Genomic DNA, 18898 nt, shown 5'->3' on the forward strand with positions numbered 1-18898 from the left:
TTGTATTTGATCCCTATAGGAAAGACTTATTACATAAAGGTCCCCAACAATAGTTATTTAGTCCTCTCACTCAAGTTTTATTATAGAACATTACCCTGTAATTAAATATTAGTCCCTGCAATAAATTTTATTGCATAAACGAACCAATTAGAAGCCAACCATGGGGGCCCTATTTAGCCGAGTCTATGCGGGCCCATTGGGCCGAGTCCGATATGGGCCCTATCAGGCCATGCCCATTATGGGCCAACTCTGGGCTCTGTTGGACCATGTCCAATAGTATTATTTTTGAATTTTGCTTAGTCTGAAATTAACAAAAAATTAATTAAACTTTAACAGGTGAACCTGATCCGTCTACCTGAAGTAGGAATCAAGCGAGAAGAGGTAAGTAACTTAATACTTCAAGTGTGATTTCTAAATTATTTGATAAACTGATTATGTTTTGACATATATTTTGTATTCAGTAAAATGGGTCAGGCATGTTAAATTTTATTTGAAAATTTTGTTATATGCTCTGAAATCCGCAAAATATAACTGGATAATTTAAGAAATCTATTTTTCTGTATATATGCATTCTCAGCATGGCTATGATCTGTTCTGTTCTGTTTCTGGCCCCGCCAATGGGGATTATACGTTGGCCCTTTCGACTTGTAATCTGTGAGGAACCGGTTTCGACACCGTACCACCGGTGATTAGAATAGTGGTATTTGGACACCGTACCACCGGTGCTTAATAATAGTGGTGTTTGGCACCTTGTGCAACCCATGCCACTGGGTTACGTGGCCGTAGCCTATTATGTTGAGATTCTGGTATAAGAGTTTTTGGAAAAATGATAATAAGTTTTGAAAACAACAAATGATGTTACTTATGATTTATTCCAGATATTATCCTGCATTTGATCTGATATGTTCTGACCCCACTTTGGGGTATTTTGTTGCTTACTGGGCTAGTGTAGCTCATTATTCTGTTTTCTTCATTTTTCAGATCCAGAGGCTTGATCGCACGGGATTGGGGAGTGCGTTAGAGTTTCCGATGATTCTTCAGTTATTGACATTTTAGTTAGTTTAGTTTGGACATTTGAATTATGTTGGCATATGTTATTTTTGAAATTTTGTAAGTCCGCTTTTGAACAATTTAAATAATTATGTCATCTTTGAATAGCTGTATCTGCTTTGATATGATCTGCTGCCTTGCACGCCTGTGCGGCCCGCCGTGTGGGCGTGCGGCGTCTGCCGCGCCTCGGGCTCGGGGCGTGACAGATTAGGTGGTATCAGAGCTCAGGTTTCAGATTCCTAGGGATTGTGTTTGAAATAGTCAGACGGAGCTTAAGTTTAGGATCTTTAGGATTCGTCGGAAAGTTTGAGAGATGGGTGGACATTAGGCCATTAGACGAAGATATTTATTTGCTTTTGCTATTGATAAATTTATATTATTTTATCAAAATTTTGAAATGCTAAAATTAGAATGCAACCTAATTATGGTTGTAACCAAAGTGTGAATAAGTTATTCTGATAGTTTTCTTGGTAAAGCAATTTGTATTTCAAGTTATGATTAATTAGATTTTGACTAAATTAAGTGAAGGAATATTAATCATGAGATATTATCGTGTAATGTAATTATTTTGGAAGTTTAACTTGATATCAGGCACTGTGGATATTGCTTCTAGTTGAAGTTAATTATTTTGGTGGCAAATTAAGATTCATCTATAAAAAAAATGTTTAAAGCTCGGACTAGAAAATATTCATTGAAATCTGTATGTGGATCATGCATGGAGCTCGTATATAGAAGGAAAATATACTTGGGGATGAGACTTAAGAGTTCTTATTTGGCTCTACTTGAGACTTGAAACAATTAAGATTGATATTTTGATGGAAAGTCAATTAGTAAATCTTGAGAATATTGGTGGATTAAAATGTTTTTGGGTTGGTCGAAAATAGGACTTGTTTGATTTGGAAAAGTTCTTGATGCTTTTCCTTGTTAAAAAAAAATATAAAAAAAAAAGATTGTTGGAAAGTATAATACTTTTGATTTTGATCGATATGGATATCATTGGGTTATTAATAGATTCTCTAAGTCTAGTAGATTTACAAGATCCCGAAATGTTTGCAGTACTGCAAATAAAAATATTTTACTTATTTGAGGAGTTGATCTCAATGTAAAATCATAGAGCTTATATCTGGGTGGAATTTTTTTGTAAATCTTTAAACTAGATTATTAGATTCTTGTGAATTAAATATTTATAAATCAAGGCCATGAGTTGATTATGGATTTTGTCTCACCATATGAGAAATGCAAGTGGGATTTCATGAGAGGCCCAAATAAGTTTAGCCTAAAGAAAAGATTCAGGATGATTGACTAAGCTCCTGAGCAAGCTAATCTAGAATCTTTTAATTATCAAAGCTTAGAATAAATATTAACTTGTATAATGGAATTGTCAAGGAAAACTAGAATTGGCTTAGTTCAAATCTGGATCTAGAATATGATTACTTGATTATATGATGGTACAAATACGACAACCATCTCAAGGGTTAATCATGACCTAGTGTACTTGGAAAGCAAGGATAAAATTTTGCTTGGATATTATATATAAAAAAAAAATGTTGATGATCTGGGATCATTAAGAAATTTTGGAGAATATTGATCAGAGTTGCGCAGCGAAAGTATGATGGATTGAGTCAATCTAAACTGGTCAAAAATATTGACTGTGTTTTGGTAACATGTTATTATGAAAGACTATGTTGTTCAATAATGAAAGATTTTGTTGATTCTCAGGTCAATCATGATATGATTATGTTATCTCTTGGATATAATTTGCTATTTTTTTGGGTATGCTAAGAAAATAATAATAATAATAATTTGAGCGTATCTTGACTCGGGTTAGTTGATTGTTGATCAAATATGGTCTAATTTGTTAAGTATCTGAATAAACCATGCATTATTTGCTCCCATCTTATGATTTATGAGTTTAAGTTCAAAGCTTTGTGGCATATTGAATCATGGTATCAATACTTTGCCTTCTCAGACCTGCTCTTGTGATTTGATGCAAATCATTTTTGAGATAGACCGTTGCTATCTAATGATCATCAGTACATGTTCATTTTGTGAACTACATTTCTAGCCATTTAATGATTTGACTCTAAGGTTGGTCATTGTCCTTTGAGGGATCAGCACACTACCATGATAAGTGTATGAAATCTATTTCATTTCAAGTTCTATCCCAAACACAACTAATTTTAATCAATCCTGTTGTGAATTGATCCTGATTCGATCTCGAGTGAACGTGGATCAAGATGATAATTTCAATCTGAAATTTTAGTCAGTCTGTTATTTAGTGTTAATCTTACGAGTTATATGAATTTTTTTGATAACTGATTCAAACTTATCTATCACACTGATTTTGATCGAGAAGAATGAGATCTTGGATTTATATAGGCTGAGCATTTCTAAATTTGAAAGACATAGATCTCTTAAATTTCGAGGACGAAATTTTTTTAAGGGGGAGAGAATGTGAGATTCGGGCTGAAGTCGGCAGCCCCAGCCGACTTCAGCCCCGTCTTCCTCTTTTGGAAGGGGCAGAACAGGGGATCGCAGACGCGATCCCCTCCGACTTCTCCGGGCACAAGGACGCCGCAGACCCTCCGCGGCTACATCGCGGACCCTCCGCGGCTACATCGCGGTGGTTTCGCGTCCACCCCGCGGCCGCACGAGCGGCCGCTGATCTCACTTGGCCGCCGTGATTCACGCGGCGGAGAGCCATTACCATAGGGCTATAAAGCCCCTTTCCTCCTCCTCCTGAGACTGTCACCGAGCCCTCCCTCTCCTCCGTCTCCTCCTCCTCTTCCTTCCTTCCCTTCTCCTCTTCTCCGACCGGTGTACCCTCCCGACCGAGCGCCGCCCGGATCCCCCTCGCGGCCACCCCCTGTTCTGAGACCCATCTCCTTGGGTTCAAGCGTCGCCGCCGCCGCCGCCGCCGCCGCCTGACACCGGATCGAGCCTCCCTCGGCCGAGATCCCTCCGCCGCCTCTGCCACCGCCGGTAAGCCCTCTTCCTCCATCTGTTTTGGCCCCATCAACCGAGAGCATTCTCGGTTGATCTCGACCCCAGCCACCGCAACGACCGCCGGCCGCCACTGCGGCCGGCTGGCCGTCGACTGAGGGGTGGCCTCCGGCCACCCCGCCGCCGCTGCCGCCGCCCCTTCCTCTTCCGCTCTCCCTCTCGGTCTTCCCCTGCCGTGGGGGGGATTGGGGGAGGAAGACGACCCTACGGGCCGAACAGGGCCAAACATGGGCCCTGTTCACAGTGGGCCCGATCTGGGCCCGGTTCACTGTGGGCCCAACATAGGCCTGGTTTAAAAAAAAAAAAAAAAAAATCCGAACCCGAAACCCAGATCAAACCTGAGAACCCGAACCCGAACCTGAATCCGAATCCGAATCCGAACCCGAACCTAAACCCGAACCTGAACTGAAATCCGGACTCGAACCCGAAACCCGGGACCCGAAACCCAAACCCATTAGACCAGTAAACAGATTATTTGCAGTTAAGCCCTTGGCAGTATGCTATTTCAGAAATAGGATCTTCAGTAATTTGTATTTGATCCCTATAGGAAAGACTTATTACATAAAGGTCCCCAACAATAGTTATTTAGTCCTCTCACTCAAGTTTTATTATAGAACATTACCCTGTAATTAAATATTAGTCCCTGCAATAAATTTTATTGCATAAACGAACCAATTAGAAGCCAACCATGGGGGCCCTATTTAGCCGAGTCTATGCGGGCCCATTGGGCCGAGTCCGATATGGGCCCTATCAGGCCATGCCCATTATGGGCCAACTCTGGGCTCTGTTGGACCATGTCCAATAGTATTATTTTTGAATTTTGCTTAGTCTGAAATTAACAAAAAATTAATTAAACTTTAACAGGTGAACCTGATCCGTCTACCTGAAGTAGGAATCAAGCGAGAAGAGGTAAGTAACTTAATACTTCAAGTGTGATTTCTAAATTATTTGATAAACTGATTATGTTTTGACATATATTTTGTATTCAGTAAAATGGGTCAGGCATGTTAAATTTTATTTGAAAATTTTGTTATATGCTCTGAAATCCGCAAAATATAACTGGATAATTTAAGAAATCTATTTTTCTGTATATATGCATTCTCAGCATGGCTATGATCTGTTCTGTTCTGTTTCTGGCCCCGCCAATGGGGATTATACGTTGGCCCTTTCGACTTGTAATCTGTGAGGAACCGGTTTCGACACCGTACCACCGGTGATTAGAATAGTGGTATTTGGACACCGTACCACCGGTGCTTAATAATAGTGGTGTTTGGCACCTTGTGCAACCCATGCCACTGGGTTACGTGGCCGTAGCCTATTATGTTGAGATTCTGGTATAAGAGTTTTTGGAAAAATGATAATAAGTTTTGAAAACAACAAATGATGTTACTTATGATTTATTCCAGATATTATCCTGCATTTGATCTGATATGTTCTGACCCCACTTTGGGGTATTTTGTTGCTTACTGGGCTAGTGTAGCTCATTATTCTGTTTTCTTCATTTTTCAGATCCAGAGGCTTGATCGCACGGGATTGGGGAGTGCGTTAGAGTTTCCGATGATTCTTCAGTTATTGACATTTTAGTTAGTTTAGTTTGGACATTTGAATTATGTTGGCATATGTTATTTTTGAAATTTTGTAAGTCCGCTTTTGAATAATTTAAATAATTATGTCATCTTTGAATAGCTGTATCTGCTTTGATATGATCTGCTGCCTTGCACGCCTGTGCGGTCCGCCGTGTGGGCGTGCGGCGTCTGCCGCGCCTCGGGCTCGGGGCGTGACACTGGATGACCAAGAAAGCTCAGCAGTTTGTATTATCTGGCCTCATACAACATTAGATATGACATTTTTTCCATTCTAAGCTTCGCAAGAATATCATAAATTACAATTTATCTTCTTAGTGTGTTAACTCATATTAACTACTCATTCAAATATGTTTGTGGCCACACATGCCTTCAAGCATGTTAAGAATTTAGTTTACTAAAAATAATGCAAAATCTGAAAAATAAATGAAATAGTTGAACTTTAAAAAAAAGGTAGCTTTGTACTCGGCACCTAGGCAATCATCTAGATTCATAGAAGATAGGCTAGGTCTATTGAAGAACAGAACCAACGACACATTTCTAACCAGAAAATGCTAACAAATTTCTTGCATCTTGATGCAAAATCAAGTCAAATCCTAAATATTGCATTTTGAAAAAATTAAATTAGACAGAATGGATGATCAGAGTACAGATATAATGATACCTTGGAATTTGCCCCACTTGAAACAACAGTAGGTTGTTCCAAAGGTTCAAAATTGACAACAGACTTTTCCAGCAGAGCTGCATTTTTCACAAACGGATGCTGCAAAAGGTCAGCTGCTGTAGGACGGTTAGGTGGTTCACGTTGTAGACATTGCCTTATAAAATCCTTGCCCTCGTCTGAGAGATGATCAGGGATTGCTGGAAGCTCCTTACTGTTACCAATCTTGAACATAGCTGCTATCTATGAACCAGAAAAAGCAAATGCCATAACTGAAAATTAAGTGTATAAAAATAGCATGTATTGGTAGTATACATAGTGGTAAAATGACCAATATAACTACTGGATTTGCTCCCATGTGGTGAAAAGAATTGAAAGGTATTCAGGTCATTTAACTAGAGCAAACAAGAGTGCCCTTTTCACCATTTCAGATGCACCAACTAAATAACCAGAATAACCCTCTACTTTTTACCATTCCATGTGAATAAAATCAAGGATGTACTACTGTTACACACACCCACATGTAAAACTTGCAAATCCCAATATACTCAGTTGTATCTACATGCACATGTATAGGTACATATGCATACAAACATACATGTTACACACATTGTTTGGAAGGAAATGGCTAGTTACCATAAACCTTTAACTATGCAGTAAATAGTGGCATCGTGGAAGATTTTCAATGAAAAGACAGATGATCAGTTTGAATTTACGATTTGGAAGTATCCAAAACTGCTAAAACTTGATTTTGTTCAAGTTGTATAATAAAAATTGATTGTCTGGATTCCTATATGGTGTATCACACAATTTGCCACCCTAGCTCTAGTGGCACCTTCCATTTTTGCCAAGTAGAGTCATTGAAGTCTGGGCCATGAATCTTTTAAAATTAAACCTTAAAGCTTGAGATGTGACCTATTATGGAAAGTTTTATGTTTTTCTCAATCACATGTTACATTTTGTTATACTAGGAATATTTGCAATGAGGACAAAAGAATAAGTAATAGATTCAGAAATTATCTTCAAAGGCAGTTAGTTGCTCTCTTCCCCTCATTATGTCAATTGCAAACATAGTTGTTTTTCATGATGATAGAAGTAAATGCAGTCATTGAGTTAAACCAATGGACTTAAGTGTCATTTGGCATGGCAGTAGCATGGTAGGCACAGCCATATCATGAAAGCTATCATGATACTACTTTATCAGCATGCAACATTGGCATGGTATTGACTGCAAGCCAATACTTGGCAGTTGGCATGCTGCTGTACCAGTGCATGCTTAGCATTGGCACAAAACCACACAACACGATGTGTTTCCTGCCCTGCCAACCCAACATGCTGCCTGCACACAATACTTTAACCCTTGGTTAAATATGAAAAAAAATAAAAAATTAAATATATTCACAGGGACAAAGAAAATGGGTAGAACATGGCAAGGCAAGTTTGTGCAGGAATTCATGCTTCTCAGACTTCAAGCTTGGCATCACTGGAGCCTCTAACCTAGACAACAGTCAGAGAGTTCCTTGACATCTCGAATCTACTTTGCCCATGGCAACTTTCTAGGGTCAAGTATTGCAAGTTGCAACCTTCCTTCTTGATTGCACAAGGTGGCAATATTACATTATTATTGAGGTTAATCATACTGGTTTTACATCTCAATCCACTTGCAAGCCTCCAAATATATCATTGGACAAGGAATGTAAACCACAGACACGGAAATCGCATTGAAGGAAAAAGAAAAATCCATCTATGGAGTGAAGCTGGATTCTGTCCTTAAAAGGCAAGGAATCAAAGGATTATAAAGTGCCTCCATTGCTAGAACTGTAGATTGAGGAAAATGAAGAAGATAATTAATAAACACAGATCTTAAGTATGTTTCAAAACCAAAACTCTAATCCATGGTTCCTCAAAAAATAATTAAACAAACATAACTAAGCAAACAAAGAAGGAACCATCACAATTGGACTTTGGAAGCCATATACCAACATGAAGGTATTCCGTAAAGATCATAGCTTCTTTTGTATTTGGTAACCATATATATGCATTAATATGTATGTATGTATGCATGTATATACATATGCATGCATGCATACATGTACATGCATACATATGTATGTATGTATATGTGTATCTTCATCGCACTCAAGTAATTGAAATTGTTTGGACCGTAGAAAGGAATAGTCCAACACAAACCCATTAAAACATTGAACACACACATTAAGTGCGAAGGCAACATGCCTCTGGTAGATGGGTAAGCCAATTGGTTTGTTTTCCATATCCATTGGGATGGTCCAAATGCACCTGCTATTCTGTAAACACATCTTTCTCTTTTTCTGTCATTCCCCATCCCCCAAAAAACCATAGAGCTTCCCTTCTGATTCCAACACTGCCTCCCAAGGTAGAGGTGAAGGGCCATTTAAACCCTCAATCACCACTGAGACCAGCATCATCACAAGGGACTAAGACTCAAGAGAGCAGGATGTCCAAGACGACTTCGACAAAAAGAAAAGGTAGCTAAAGCAAACCCCTTATTTTATTTTTCTTTCCTTTGTCGGCTAGGATTTGAAATAGGACCTATTTTGGTGCAAGATGAGCTTTTCCCCGTTTATATCCACCAGGGGAAGACATAAGAGCCGAAACCCCAAGCCAAGAGATCTGCAAACAGCATTATCTATGACATAATGCATGCATCCCATGCGTTGTGCCTTGTCCAATTAGAGAACAGTGTTCATGTAACATTGGTCACTTAAACTAAGGAATAATACTAGAGAGAATCTGAAAGGTTAGCAAAAGCTTAGTTTTTCAGAAATCAGTATGTCAGGCCCAGCCTCACGTTCATTGGGCTGACCTCTAGGCCCAGCCCGGCGCCAAAAGGAGGCCTGAAGGCCCATCCCTGCATCCAAATAGGGCAGTGCCTTGCTCGAACATGGATGGAGGAGGACGCATCCTCCTCCACGAACTCTGCCAGAGGCCAGGGAAGCCTAGCCTCTGCTACTATTTAAAGGCCTTGATCCTCCCAATTCTTCCTCAATGGAAGATTGCTGCAGCCACTGCCCTTTTTCTTCCCTTTCCTCCTCTTGGTTGCTGGCGGTTTAGGCTTACTGCGGCCGTCGAAAACCATAGCCAAGCCTCACTGGAATCCCAAGTGAGGACTGTAATGTCCGGGCCCAATACCAACTGGGCCCAATATTTTAAGGCCCAGTTAGGAGGGTTGGGCCTGATTTTACTATATGGGCCGGACTACTAGGGGTGGCAACCGTGGAGGGCTGCCACCTCATGCTGAGAAAACGAATTGATAGGGCCCCAGCTGGCCGGCAGAGAGAGGGCCAACTCCCAGAGGCCCTCAGTCATGCAAAACGAGAACTTGCCACCTCGCAGCACGGTGGCAAGACCTCGCTCAGTGGCAGAGGAAGGGAGGGGCACAGCTGGAAGCTCTCGAAGCCAGGGGGCAGGAGAAGATGGGACTTCACTGAGCGAGGAGAGGATGGGACCTCTCAGACCGGGGTCTCATCCCTTAAACAAAATCATTTAAGCCTCAGCCTTTAACCCAAATCACGATACCCTCTATCCCCTGGCCCCCTAGAACACTAAACTAGAGAGTCGAAACCCTGGAGCCGGAGGTGGAAGAAACCTTGAAGCTCTAGGAGAGGAAGGAGGGGCCACCCAAGAGCCACTGCCCGATTGCAACCGGCCAAAGTAAGGTAAGGAACACTGTGAATAGGGTTTTAAATAGGAAAAGAGGTGGAGAAACCCCTCTGTGGGGTGTTCTCCCCTCTGTTTCAACAATGAAACAGAGGGGAGGAGACCGGCACGGGAGAAGAGCCACAGGCCGGACCCACAGGCCGCGAGCCGGACTCACAGGCCCTGGGTCGGCCTGAGAACGGCCCAGCAGGCCAGGCCCAGGCCCGAGCCCAACATCCATTGGGCCGAGCCCAACCGAACTCGGCCTGCGGGCACCAAGGGCATCGCAGCCCCGGCCGCGGTTGCCCTAGATTATCCGGCCGGCCACAGGACCACCAGCCCGGCCGGACCACCGCCTCTTCCCCGGCGAAGAGGTGGTGGCGCCACCGTGAAAGAAAGGCCAGAGAAGAAAGAAAAATAAAAAATAAAAAAATAATAATAAAAGCTCACCGGACCCTTGAGGCTTCATCCTCTCCGGCCATACCTCGCCGTGGATGGAGCAGGTGGAGGCTCTCGGGTATAGCCCGGATCTCGACCCATCTCCAAGCCCCCTTCCCCTCTCCGGCATCACTTCGGAGAAGATGAAGGACCGGCCTTCCGCTGCTACTGCCCCGAGGTGGGAACCCCGACCCGGCCGGAGGGCCGGGGAAGTTCCACCCCGATCGCCGACAAGAGGAAGGAGAGAAGACGACTAGGGTTCCGATGGAGAAGAAGAAGAGGGAGAGATCGGAAGGGGGAAGAGGCCGTAAGCTAGGGTTTCCAGCCGGAGGAGGAGAAGGCCGAGGGATCGGCCGAACGGCTAGGGCTTTCGGTCGGAACCAAGGAGGAAAGAGAGAAGGGGGGGAAAAGAGAGAGAGACGGAGGGTTGCTTTGGCCGGAGGCGGAGAAGAAGGCCGAAGGACCGGCCGGAGCAACCGAGGTCTTCGATGGGAACGAAGGGGAGAGAGAGAGAGTGACCGGAGGAGAGAGAGGAGAGCGGGAGACGAAGAGGCGGAAGCCTCTGGAAGGTCAGAGAAAAGGGATGAATCCCTTAACGGGTCCGGCCTAATGGGTCGGCTTCAAGTCCGGATTCGAAACTCGTTAGGCCAAAAGGAAAAAAAGAAAAAGAAAAGGAAAAGGAAAGAGAGAAAAAGAAAAAAAAAATCTTGATAATGGGTTTGCGGGTCGAATCCGAATCCGAACCCGCAACCGTTAGGCCTAAAAACCAAAATGGGTTAAGGGAACCCAATTAAAACGAGCCCAATCTGTTGGGCGAACCCAAATGACGAATTGGGTAAAATCTGAACCCAATTGAGCCCAATTTGAGCCAGGTCCGAACCCAATTAAGTATGTAGGTCTTAGCAGACCCAATTGAATATGAATCAGGCCCAATTTAAGCCCAATTCGACTATTTTGAGGCCAAACTGACCTCGGGCTGACCCTGACTCAGACCCAAATGGGCCACATTGACCCTAAACCCAAAATTTAACCCAATTAAACTTGGGATTAAGCCTATTGACCAATTAGAAGGCCATATTGATTAGAAGAGGCTCGATTTAATTATAAAACAGGCCCAATCCTTTTATTTAAAAACCCAATTAACCCTTATGGACCCAATCTAGGGTAAATTGAACCCCAAAAGCTTTAATGTGGACACATTGGACTTAGGCTAAATTTTGGGTAGGATCCAAACAAGTAAAAAGGAAATAATGTGCTTATTATGATATGATTTTAGGTGACTCAGGATCCGTCACCAGGACATGAGAGACTTGGGGGAAAGCGAATCATGGTAAGTAACCTGCCCTAATCTTTTATGGATCACGCATGTAAGTAACCTGTCCTAATCTTTTATGGATCACGCATGTAAGTAACCCGTCTTAATCTTATTGGAGATCATAAGTTATGAAGCATGTATACGAGTGGCATGTTTTAGTCATATATTTTATGATTATGCATACATTATGCTTATGCAGATTTTTTATGCATGCAAGATAAATTGGATTATATTACCATGAATGCAATTAATATAATTGTGGTATAAGTGTAAAATAAGATGATGAATTGCATCTAGCTATACGCATTGGGAGTTCTTGAAAATTTTTTAAACAAAGATCTTACCATGACTGCTATTTTAGCTTCTTGCAAAGGGTACCTAAGGGCTCTTATTGCTACGGGCCGAATGCAACTGAGCCGGCCTTGCCAGTGGCCGATAATGACTGAGCCGGCCCCGCCAGTGGCTCACTAATAACTGAGCAGGCCCCGCCAGTGACTGATAATGAATTCGCCGTAGCATCCATGAGGTACTACCTACAAGAAGTATTGTTTACGGACTCTTAAGAGCTACTGATCGAATGCAACTGAGCCGGCCTTGCCAGTGGCCGAGAATGACTGAGCCAGCCCCGCCAGTGGCCGCCTAATAATTGAGCTGGCCCCGCCAGTGGCCGATACTGACTTCGCAGTAGCATCTGAGAGTATGGACCACGGCATGCCGGATGCACGGTTTATATGTGCATTTCATGAAAATTCTTGTTGATATAAAACATTGATTTATATACTCAGCATGAATATTTTATCATGATGATTTGTTAGATAGTCTACATGTCAGCTTCTCAAACCCCGTTTAAACATGTTTAGTATTTATAGTTGATCCGACGAGATTATGCAGAATTACTTACTGAGCCGTGTAGCTCATGCCAGTTCATTTATATTTTTTTCAGATCACCACCAGTGATAGCCGCCAGAGGCACTTTCCTTTTGCAACGGGGCTTCTTTATTTTGGGGGTGATATAAATATATTTTTGTATACATAAATTGGGTAGAAGCTCTGTACCTTATATCAACCAGTAGGTTGTAATGCACATATTTTAAAATATGCAAGTTTGACTGCTTTTGACTACCTGTTAACCATGTACGAGGCTACGTGCTATTGTGGACGGCAGTCAGCAATAGCACGGCCGTATCACGGATCCGGGTCCGGGGCGTGACAAGGACCATGATCTTTTTCCCCTTTACTTCCTTGTTCATAAGCCCCACCACCGGCCGAGATTTTGCCACAATAATGCAAGGAAAAGAGGCTCTGTTTATCCCCTATTTTTAGATTCGAGAAACCCCTTTTTATTTTCTTTTTTCGGCCTTCTCCGCTGCCGACACTTGTCGTCGAAGATGCGCACCCATCCCTTGTGCCGCTCTTGGCTGTCACTGGAGCCCCATTGTCGAGGACCATGAAATATGGAGAAAAGGCCAAAATCCCTGTTTTTGGCTGTTCCTTCTCTTTTTCCATCACCAGGCGCCCTATTGCCGACCGTCGATCACCCCTTGTTGTTGGTCTTTCGACTGTCAACTACCACCTAGACGTGGTCCTCTTCCTCTCCTTCATTCTTCTTTATTATCTCTCTTCTCTCTCTTTTCTCTCTTCTTCTCTCTAAGCAAACCTAGAGATCAAAGTCTTGTCTCCCTTTTGCTCGGATCCAAGTCCACCCCAGTGAGGAGACCCTGAACCACTCCGGTACCCAAGTGGCACACCAGCTCATTACCTTGACCCTTGCTAGGTACCTCTGGAATTCGGGCATTATTGACCTTTATTGAGCCATCTAAATCATAGCTGATCTTGACAAGTTGAGTTTACCTTGTTTGGACCGACTCGATCAGTCAAGAACCGCCACTTGGGCGACCTTGTCCTTTCTCTACCCTGGTTCGGGTATGAACCTATACACCCTGCAGTGCCCCAAATTAGATCATTTTGCCCAATTTTAAAATTACAATTAATTTATTAGATCTGTCTATGATTTGTTTTTTGTTTGATTAAATAGCTCAAGCATATGTGTTGTTTTATTCTTGTAAATAAGTTATTTTTGAACATATTATCTGCTTTGGGAAATGGATTTTGAAAAATTTGACTGAGTAATTTATGAAAATTGCTATATATATATATTCTCTGCATGAGATCTAGCCCCGCCAATGGAGATTATATGTTAGTTTAGTCGATTTGTAATCTAAGAAACTAGTTTTGACACCGAGCCACCGGTGATTAGAATAATCGTATCTATTATATAACACTTTGTGCACCCATATTTGCTATCTGACCCATGCCACTAAATTATGTAGCCATAACTTGATGTTGGATTTAGTATCAATTTATGAAAAATAACTTTAGAAAAAAATATGTGTATTATTTGAGATTTGATTTCTTCCCAGTCAGTATTATGTTATTTGATTATTTATTTGTTTGCATGCTTAGACCCCACTTTGATGTATTATGTTGCCTACTGGGCTAGTGTAGCTCATTATTTTTTCCTATTTTTCAGAATTGGAATCATAATTGCTCAGGACTTGGGGGAGTGCGCTAGATTTCTTGGAGATACTTGAGTCATCTAAATTTCTAGCTTAGTTTAGATTAGTTCAATTTAGTTTTGGATATTTTATTCAGTTTGAATGATAACAATTAGCTAGAACACTATGACTCATGTTACTTTTGGATATTTGTTTATGAAAATGATTTCATTGGATCTTGATGAAATTAATTTTGAGGATCAAAACATTAATATTATTGCTCTGAAATTATTATGATTTGATCAGTAGCCTTGCATGCTTGTATGGTCCGCCTTGCAAGCATGCGGCATCTATTATGCTCTTGGTTCGCAGTGTGACACAATACTTCCACCAAAAGGATTCAAGGAGCTTGATCTTGTCAAAGAAGATTTTCGGGGAAAACATTTTTTTAACCATCAGTTCATAAAAGCAAAGGAAAGACAGGATGAGGACTAGTTGGACTGCTATATTAAAGCTAGAACCAGAATACTGTGTCTAGACACTGGAGTTTGAAACATGGAATCTTTTCACTCTGCTCAAGCTTGTAGGCTGGCCCAGGAACAATATCAGACAGCTTAAGAGAAACATTGGGATGCTAGTTACTGGGTAGGAGCAAACAATCTACTAGTGGTTAATTTTTTAAATAAGAATTTATCTATCCAAGACAGGTTTTGACTGAAAGAAGCAAATTTGTGGATATCTTAAAAAAAAATACTGAATTAACACAGCGCTGGTCCTGACAAACCTCCAAGGTTAAATGGGTTGCCAACAACTTTTTGTACTAGACTAAACAGATTGTGGTAAAGAATGATGCTTGTTGTCCTATCTGCAAGCACTAAAATCAGGAAGATTTCTGAAACAGGTGGATCAGACTCCTAGTATTGATTACTAAATCATCAACAACATATTCAGTGCACCACTACAGACCAATGACGCTGCCCAAAACACTAGAGGAAAAAAAATCTCCAGACCATTATCCCATTCAGAGAAGTTATACCAAAACTCATAAGCACAACATATGGCATTTATTAAATACTGAGAATTTCAACAATATAATCAAGAGTATTACCCTGAAAAAACGAAAAAACAAATGAAACATGTCATGCCATATATCAGCATACCAGACCCCTAGAAAATCACAATGAAAGAATTGATTGGTTACACTAAATTTCTAAAGTACATCAGGAAATAGAATTAGCTTCCATAAGAAGATGATTAAAGAAGCAATTTTTTTCTATTACATTCAAAAAACAAAGTTTAAATATTTAGAATTTATTTTTTAATATGCCTTGTGGATTGCATTCAAATGCTTCTATAGCATTTCACAAGTACTTAAAAAGAAAATGAAACAGAAACAACTACTTCTGCAACAGTATATTAAATATCATAATACTACTTTAAAAAAATGGGTAGGCCTAGAGACACTATTTCCATCAAAAAAATAAAAAGAAAATGAAGAACTCTGAAAATTAACCATTTATCTCATAAGTCCAAGTACAAACCCCTTCGTACTGGCTCCATGGTGGTTTAGATGTAGCCATCTCCAAAACAGTGCATCCTAGGCTCCATATGTCCACAGCAAGATTGCAGCCATTTGTGTTTTTTATAACCTGAGCAAACAATGTCAGTGAGAAATGAAACAGAAAGCATAGCACTGTAAGGGGAAGGAAGGAAAAAAAATGTGTAATTATAATTTGAGAAGGACAAAAACTATCCATGCTTAAAACATGCTCACCTCTGGTGCCATCCAGTAGGGACTTCCCTTGAATGATAGGGGACATGATTGTCCAGTAATCTGGAAAATAACAAGCATGAGACACAGAGTTATGTATAACGTTCAAGTACCTAACTAAATTATTTAAGTTTGATCTCTCCTAGAATTTCAACACTTATAAAATAACAAATGCTAAATTATGTCACGGTCATGGTTTCAAGTTCCTGCATGTGTCATGATAGCACCATTTATAAACAACACCATCAAATTCCATAAAGTCCCATATTTGGTGTATCTAATCCTAACTAATTGTACATTATAGCTAAAGCATCATACATTATCACAAACATTCATGCCGAGTGTTAGCGACAAATATAAGACAACACCTCTGGTTCCTTATAAAGAGCTGAAGCTCTAAAGAACAGGAAAAAGCAAGAACTTTGCAAAAAGTATGAGCATAAGATCCTGAGCATTAGAGGACTTAAACTATAAAATCATCAAATTTAATGCTAGAAGAGAGTCAAGCAGCACAAGAAATAGGTAACTACATATTCACACAAATAATGAAAGGCTATAGCAAATGTAAAATTATACATGTTTTGCCATCCCAAAATCTGCCAGCTTAACACGGCCATTTGGGTCTACAAGAATATTTGCCCCTTTGATGTCTCTGCACGGGCAGCAAAAAATTAATTAGAATCAGAAATAATAATCTAGGGGCAGGAGCAGCACATACCAAGAGGAAAACAGTCAGTAAAATGAAAACTAATATTGAATTATACCTATGGACGGTATTCTTAGCATGCAAATATGCTAGGCCTGAAAGGATTTGCTGAGTATAGCTACGAATTGCTGGTTCACCAAGTTTCCCATACTCTTGAAGAAGTTTATGGATGGAACCGCCAGAGACATATTCCAAGTAGATATATAGCTTATCATCTATCTGTTTAAGAAACAAAAATACAATATCAGGTCACTGAGAAAGAGAAAAGGCATTGTTGCTCATACTCTCCTTTGAGGGTGAGAACATAACAGGCATTATGACAATATCTACCAATTGTGAAACCATGCAAGATAGTTCGCTAAATTCCTGTACTACCTTAAATTAAATGTATTAGTTTCTTACTTTATTACTAAAAGAGGTCTTTGCATCACCTACCCCAGCACTAGACTGAATTATCTAATAAATATTTGTGTAATGAGACGACTGTAGCTGTATCTTTCATAATAATCAACAATTCTTGTCCCATCTATTTTCACATGCTAATCCTTATCTTCATCTGTATTCCTACCAAGGGTGTAGCATTGGTCATCTATCAACACCAGCTCTTCATTGCAGAGTGCACTCCTCCAACAGACCACAACTTTAATCCAAAGCTTCTTAGGGCTTCACCACCTTTTTCCTAAACTCTCTAGGATTTCCACAAACCAAACCCCTTCGTTTATAGAATCTCCCATTGATCTTTGTTGCAGAAACCCATGCCATCTGCTCCCTTTATCCTCTTGCAAGTCCTTAGCTTCCACTATGACAAAAGTCCAGTATGTCTAGACACTCTTATTGTCCAACCTGATGAACCAACTATAGTCTTGTACCAAGAATTTTGTATTAACATTCAAAGGCAAGCAGAAGAGCCTTGCCAGTCCGTCTACCCACTTTATTTCTAGTACATACGACTTCATTCTGAAATCTTCTTTTAAATACACTATAGACAGTGAAATCTTATTTCTAGTACATCAATTCTATTACAGCTGATGGCATCTAATCACAAGCTTTCCCCAAGTAAATAACATCATCTTATGATTATTTTGAATGAATTTCTCAAATGAAAAATCAACATAGATGTGTCAATTCATTCTATGCCCATTCCTACCTTAAGGGATCGCATGGAAAAAGATTGAACAGTTTCCACACACCACAATTCCTAACACATTTAAATGGGATTTAAATGCTTAATTAGACCTCCACTTTTGTTATAGGAAAATTAGGGAAAAAGTATTAAGCCTGATATACATTGCTGAACCTTTCCCTACCAGCTTATGCTCTGGTGGTTGGTCAACATCATATTAAAGCTCAGGTTTGCTGGAGGTTGCAAGTCCTAATCGCCTCCATATTATTTATTTATTTAATTATTGCAGTTATAGTCTTGACTCATTTCAGTCATTTTGTCCCTCCACATGCATGGTCCAGGCCGCACATCAGTGAGGGTCTTAAGCCTGATATAGATTGTTGATCATGTTTTCCTATCACCTTAATATTTTGGGGTCTGATTGTTAGTTAACAAAAGGAACCTCTCTCTCCCATATTTAGTCTAAACAGAAATAATCATATACTTGATGATGAACAAGTATAACTTACTTAACCATAAAATAAGGTGGTAAGAAATACAAAAGAATCGCTGTTATGAGAGTTAAGGCTCTTAACAACATACTCAAAATAATTTATCATTAATGTCTTGCCTAATGTTTGTTCTATAATCAAGGTAAAATATGGGCCTCCTAAAATACTATATTCCAGAGTATCTCATTGATTTTCAATAACTAAAGTTACAGGAGGAAAAAAGACCTATACAGCTGCTAGGATTTTGTGCACATTACCAACCTCTAAATTAATTATCCTGCAGATTAGATACTGCAGCTATTCAGCAGAAGGGGCCAGCTAAAGATACCCTTTGGCTTGACAATGCTAGTGAGGAAGCAGGCAAGGCAATCAGTTCAATTGGCTCCTTTCTTGGGCCTCAAGTTTGCCTTACTTTTTTTTATTCTCATTTTCAGTTTTAGGGTATTTACATGGTTTCTTGCATCAATATGGGCTGTAACTAGCCTCCGAAACTGTATTTATTTTCTTCAGGGTACCGCCCAGTCCCAAATTTGGGCTATTACAATTTTTTAATGGGGTTAAAAATCAGTTGCTGATTTCCAATT

The 18898-nt window shown here is 40.4% G+C and overlaps 1 protein-coding gene across 4 annotated transcripts in view; it reads right to left on the reverse strand.

Moving 5' to 3' along the window:
* Positions 1-18898, reverse strand: part of LOC103717430 (mitogen-activated protein kinase kinase kinase YODA-like) — a 44674-nt gene that overhangs the window by 10195 nt on the left and 15581 nt on the right. For all 4 annotated transcript variants that reach the window (XM_008805811.4, XM_026808570.2, XM_008805810.4 and 1 more), the window contains 5 exons: positions 16759-16919; positions 16571-16646; positions 15998-16057; positions 15765-15872; positions 6301-6540 (listed from right to left, as the gene is read on the reverse strand). In XM_008805811.4, the coding sequence (XP_008804033.1) occupies positions 6301-6540; positions 15765-15872; positions 15998-16057; positions 16571-16646; positions 16759-16919 (645 nt within the window). The remainder of the gene's footprint in view (positions 1-6300; positions 6541-15764; positions 15873-15997; positions 16058-16570; positions 16647-16758; positions 16920-18898) is intronic.

This window comes from Phoenix dactylifera, chromosome 2, assembly GCF_009389715.1.
Source record: "Phoenix dactylifera cultivar Barhee BC4 chromosome 2, palm_55x_up_171113_PBpolish2nd_filt_p, whole genome shotgun sequence".
NCBI lineage: Eukaryota > Viridiplantae > Streptophyta > Magnoliopsida > Arecales > Arecaceae > Phoenix > Phoenix dactylifera.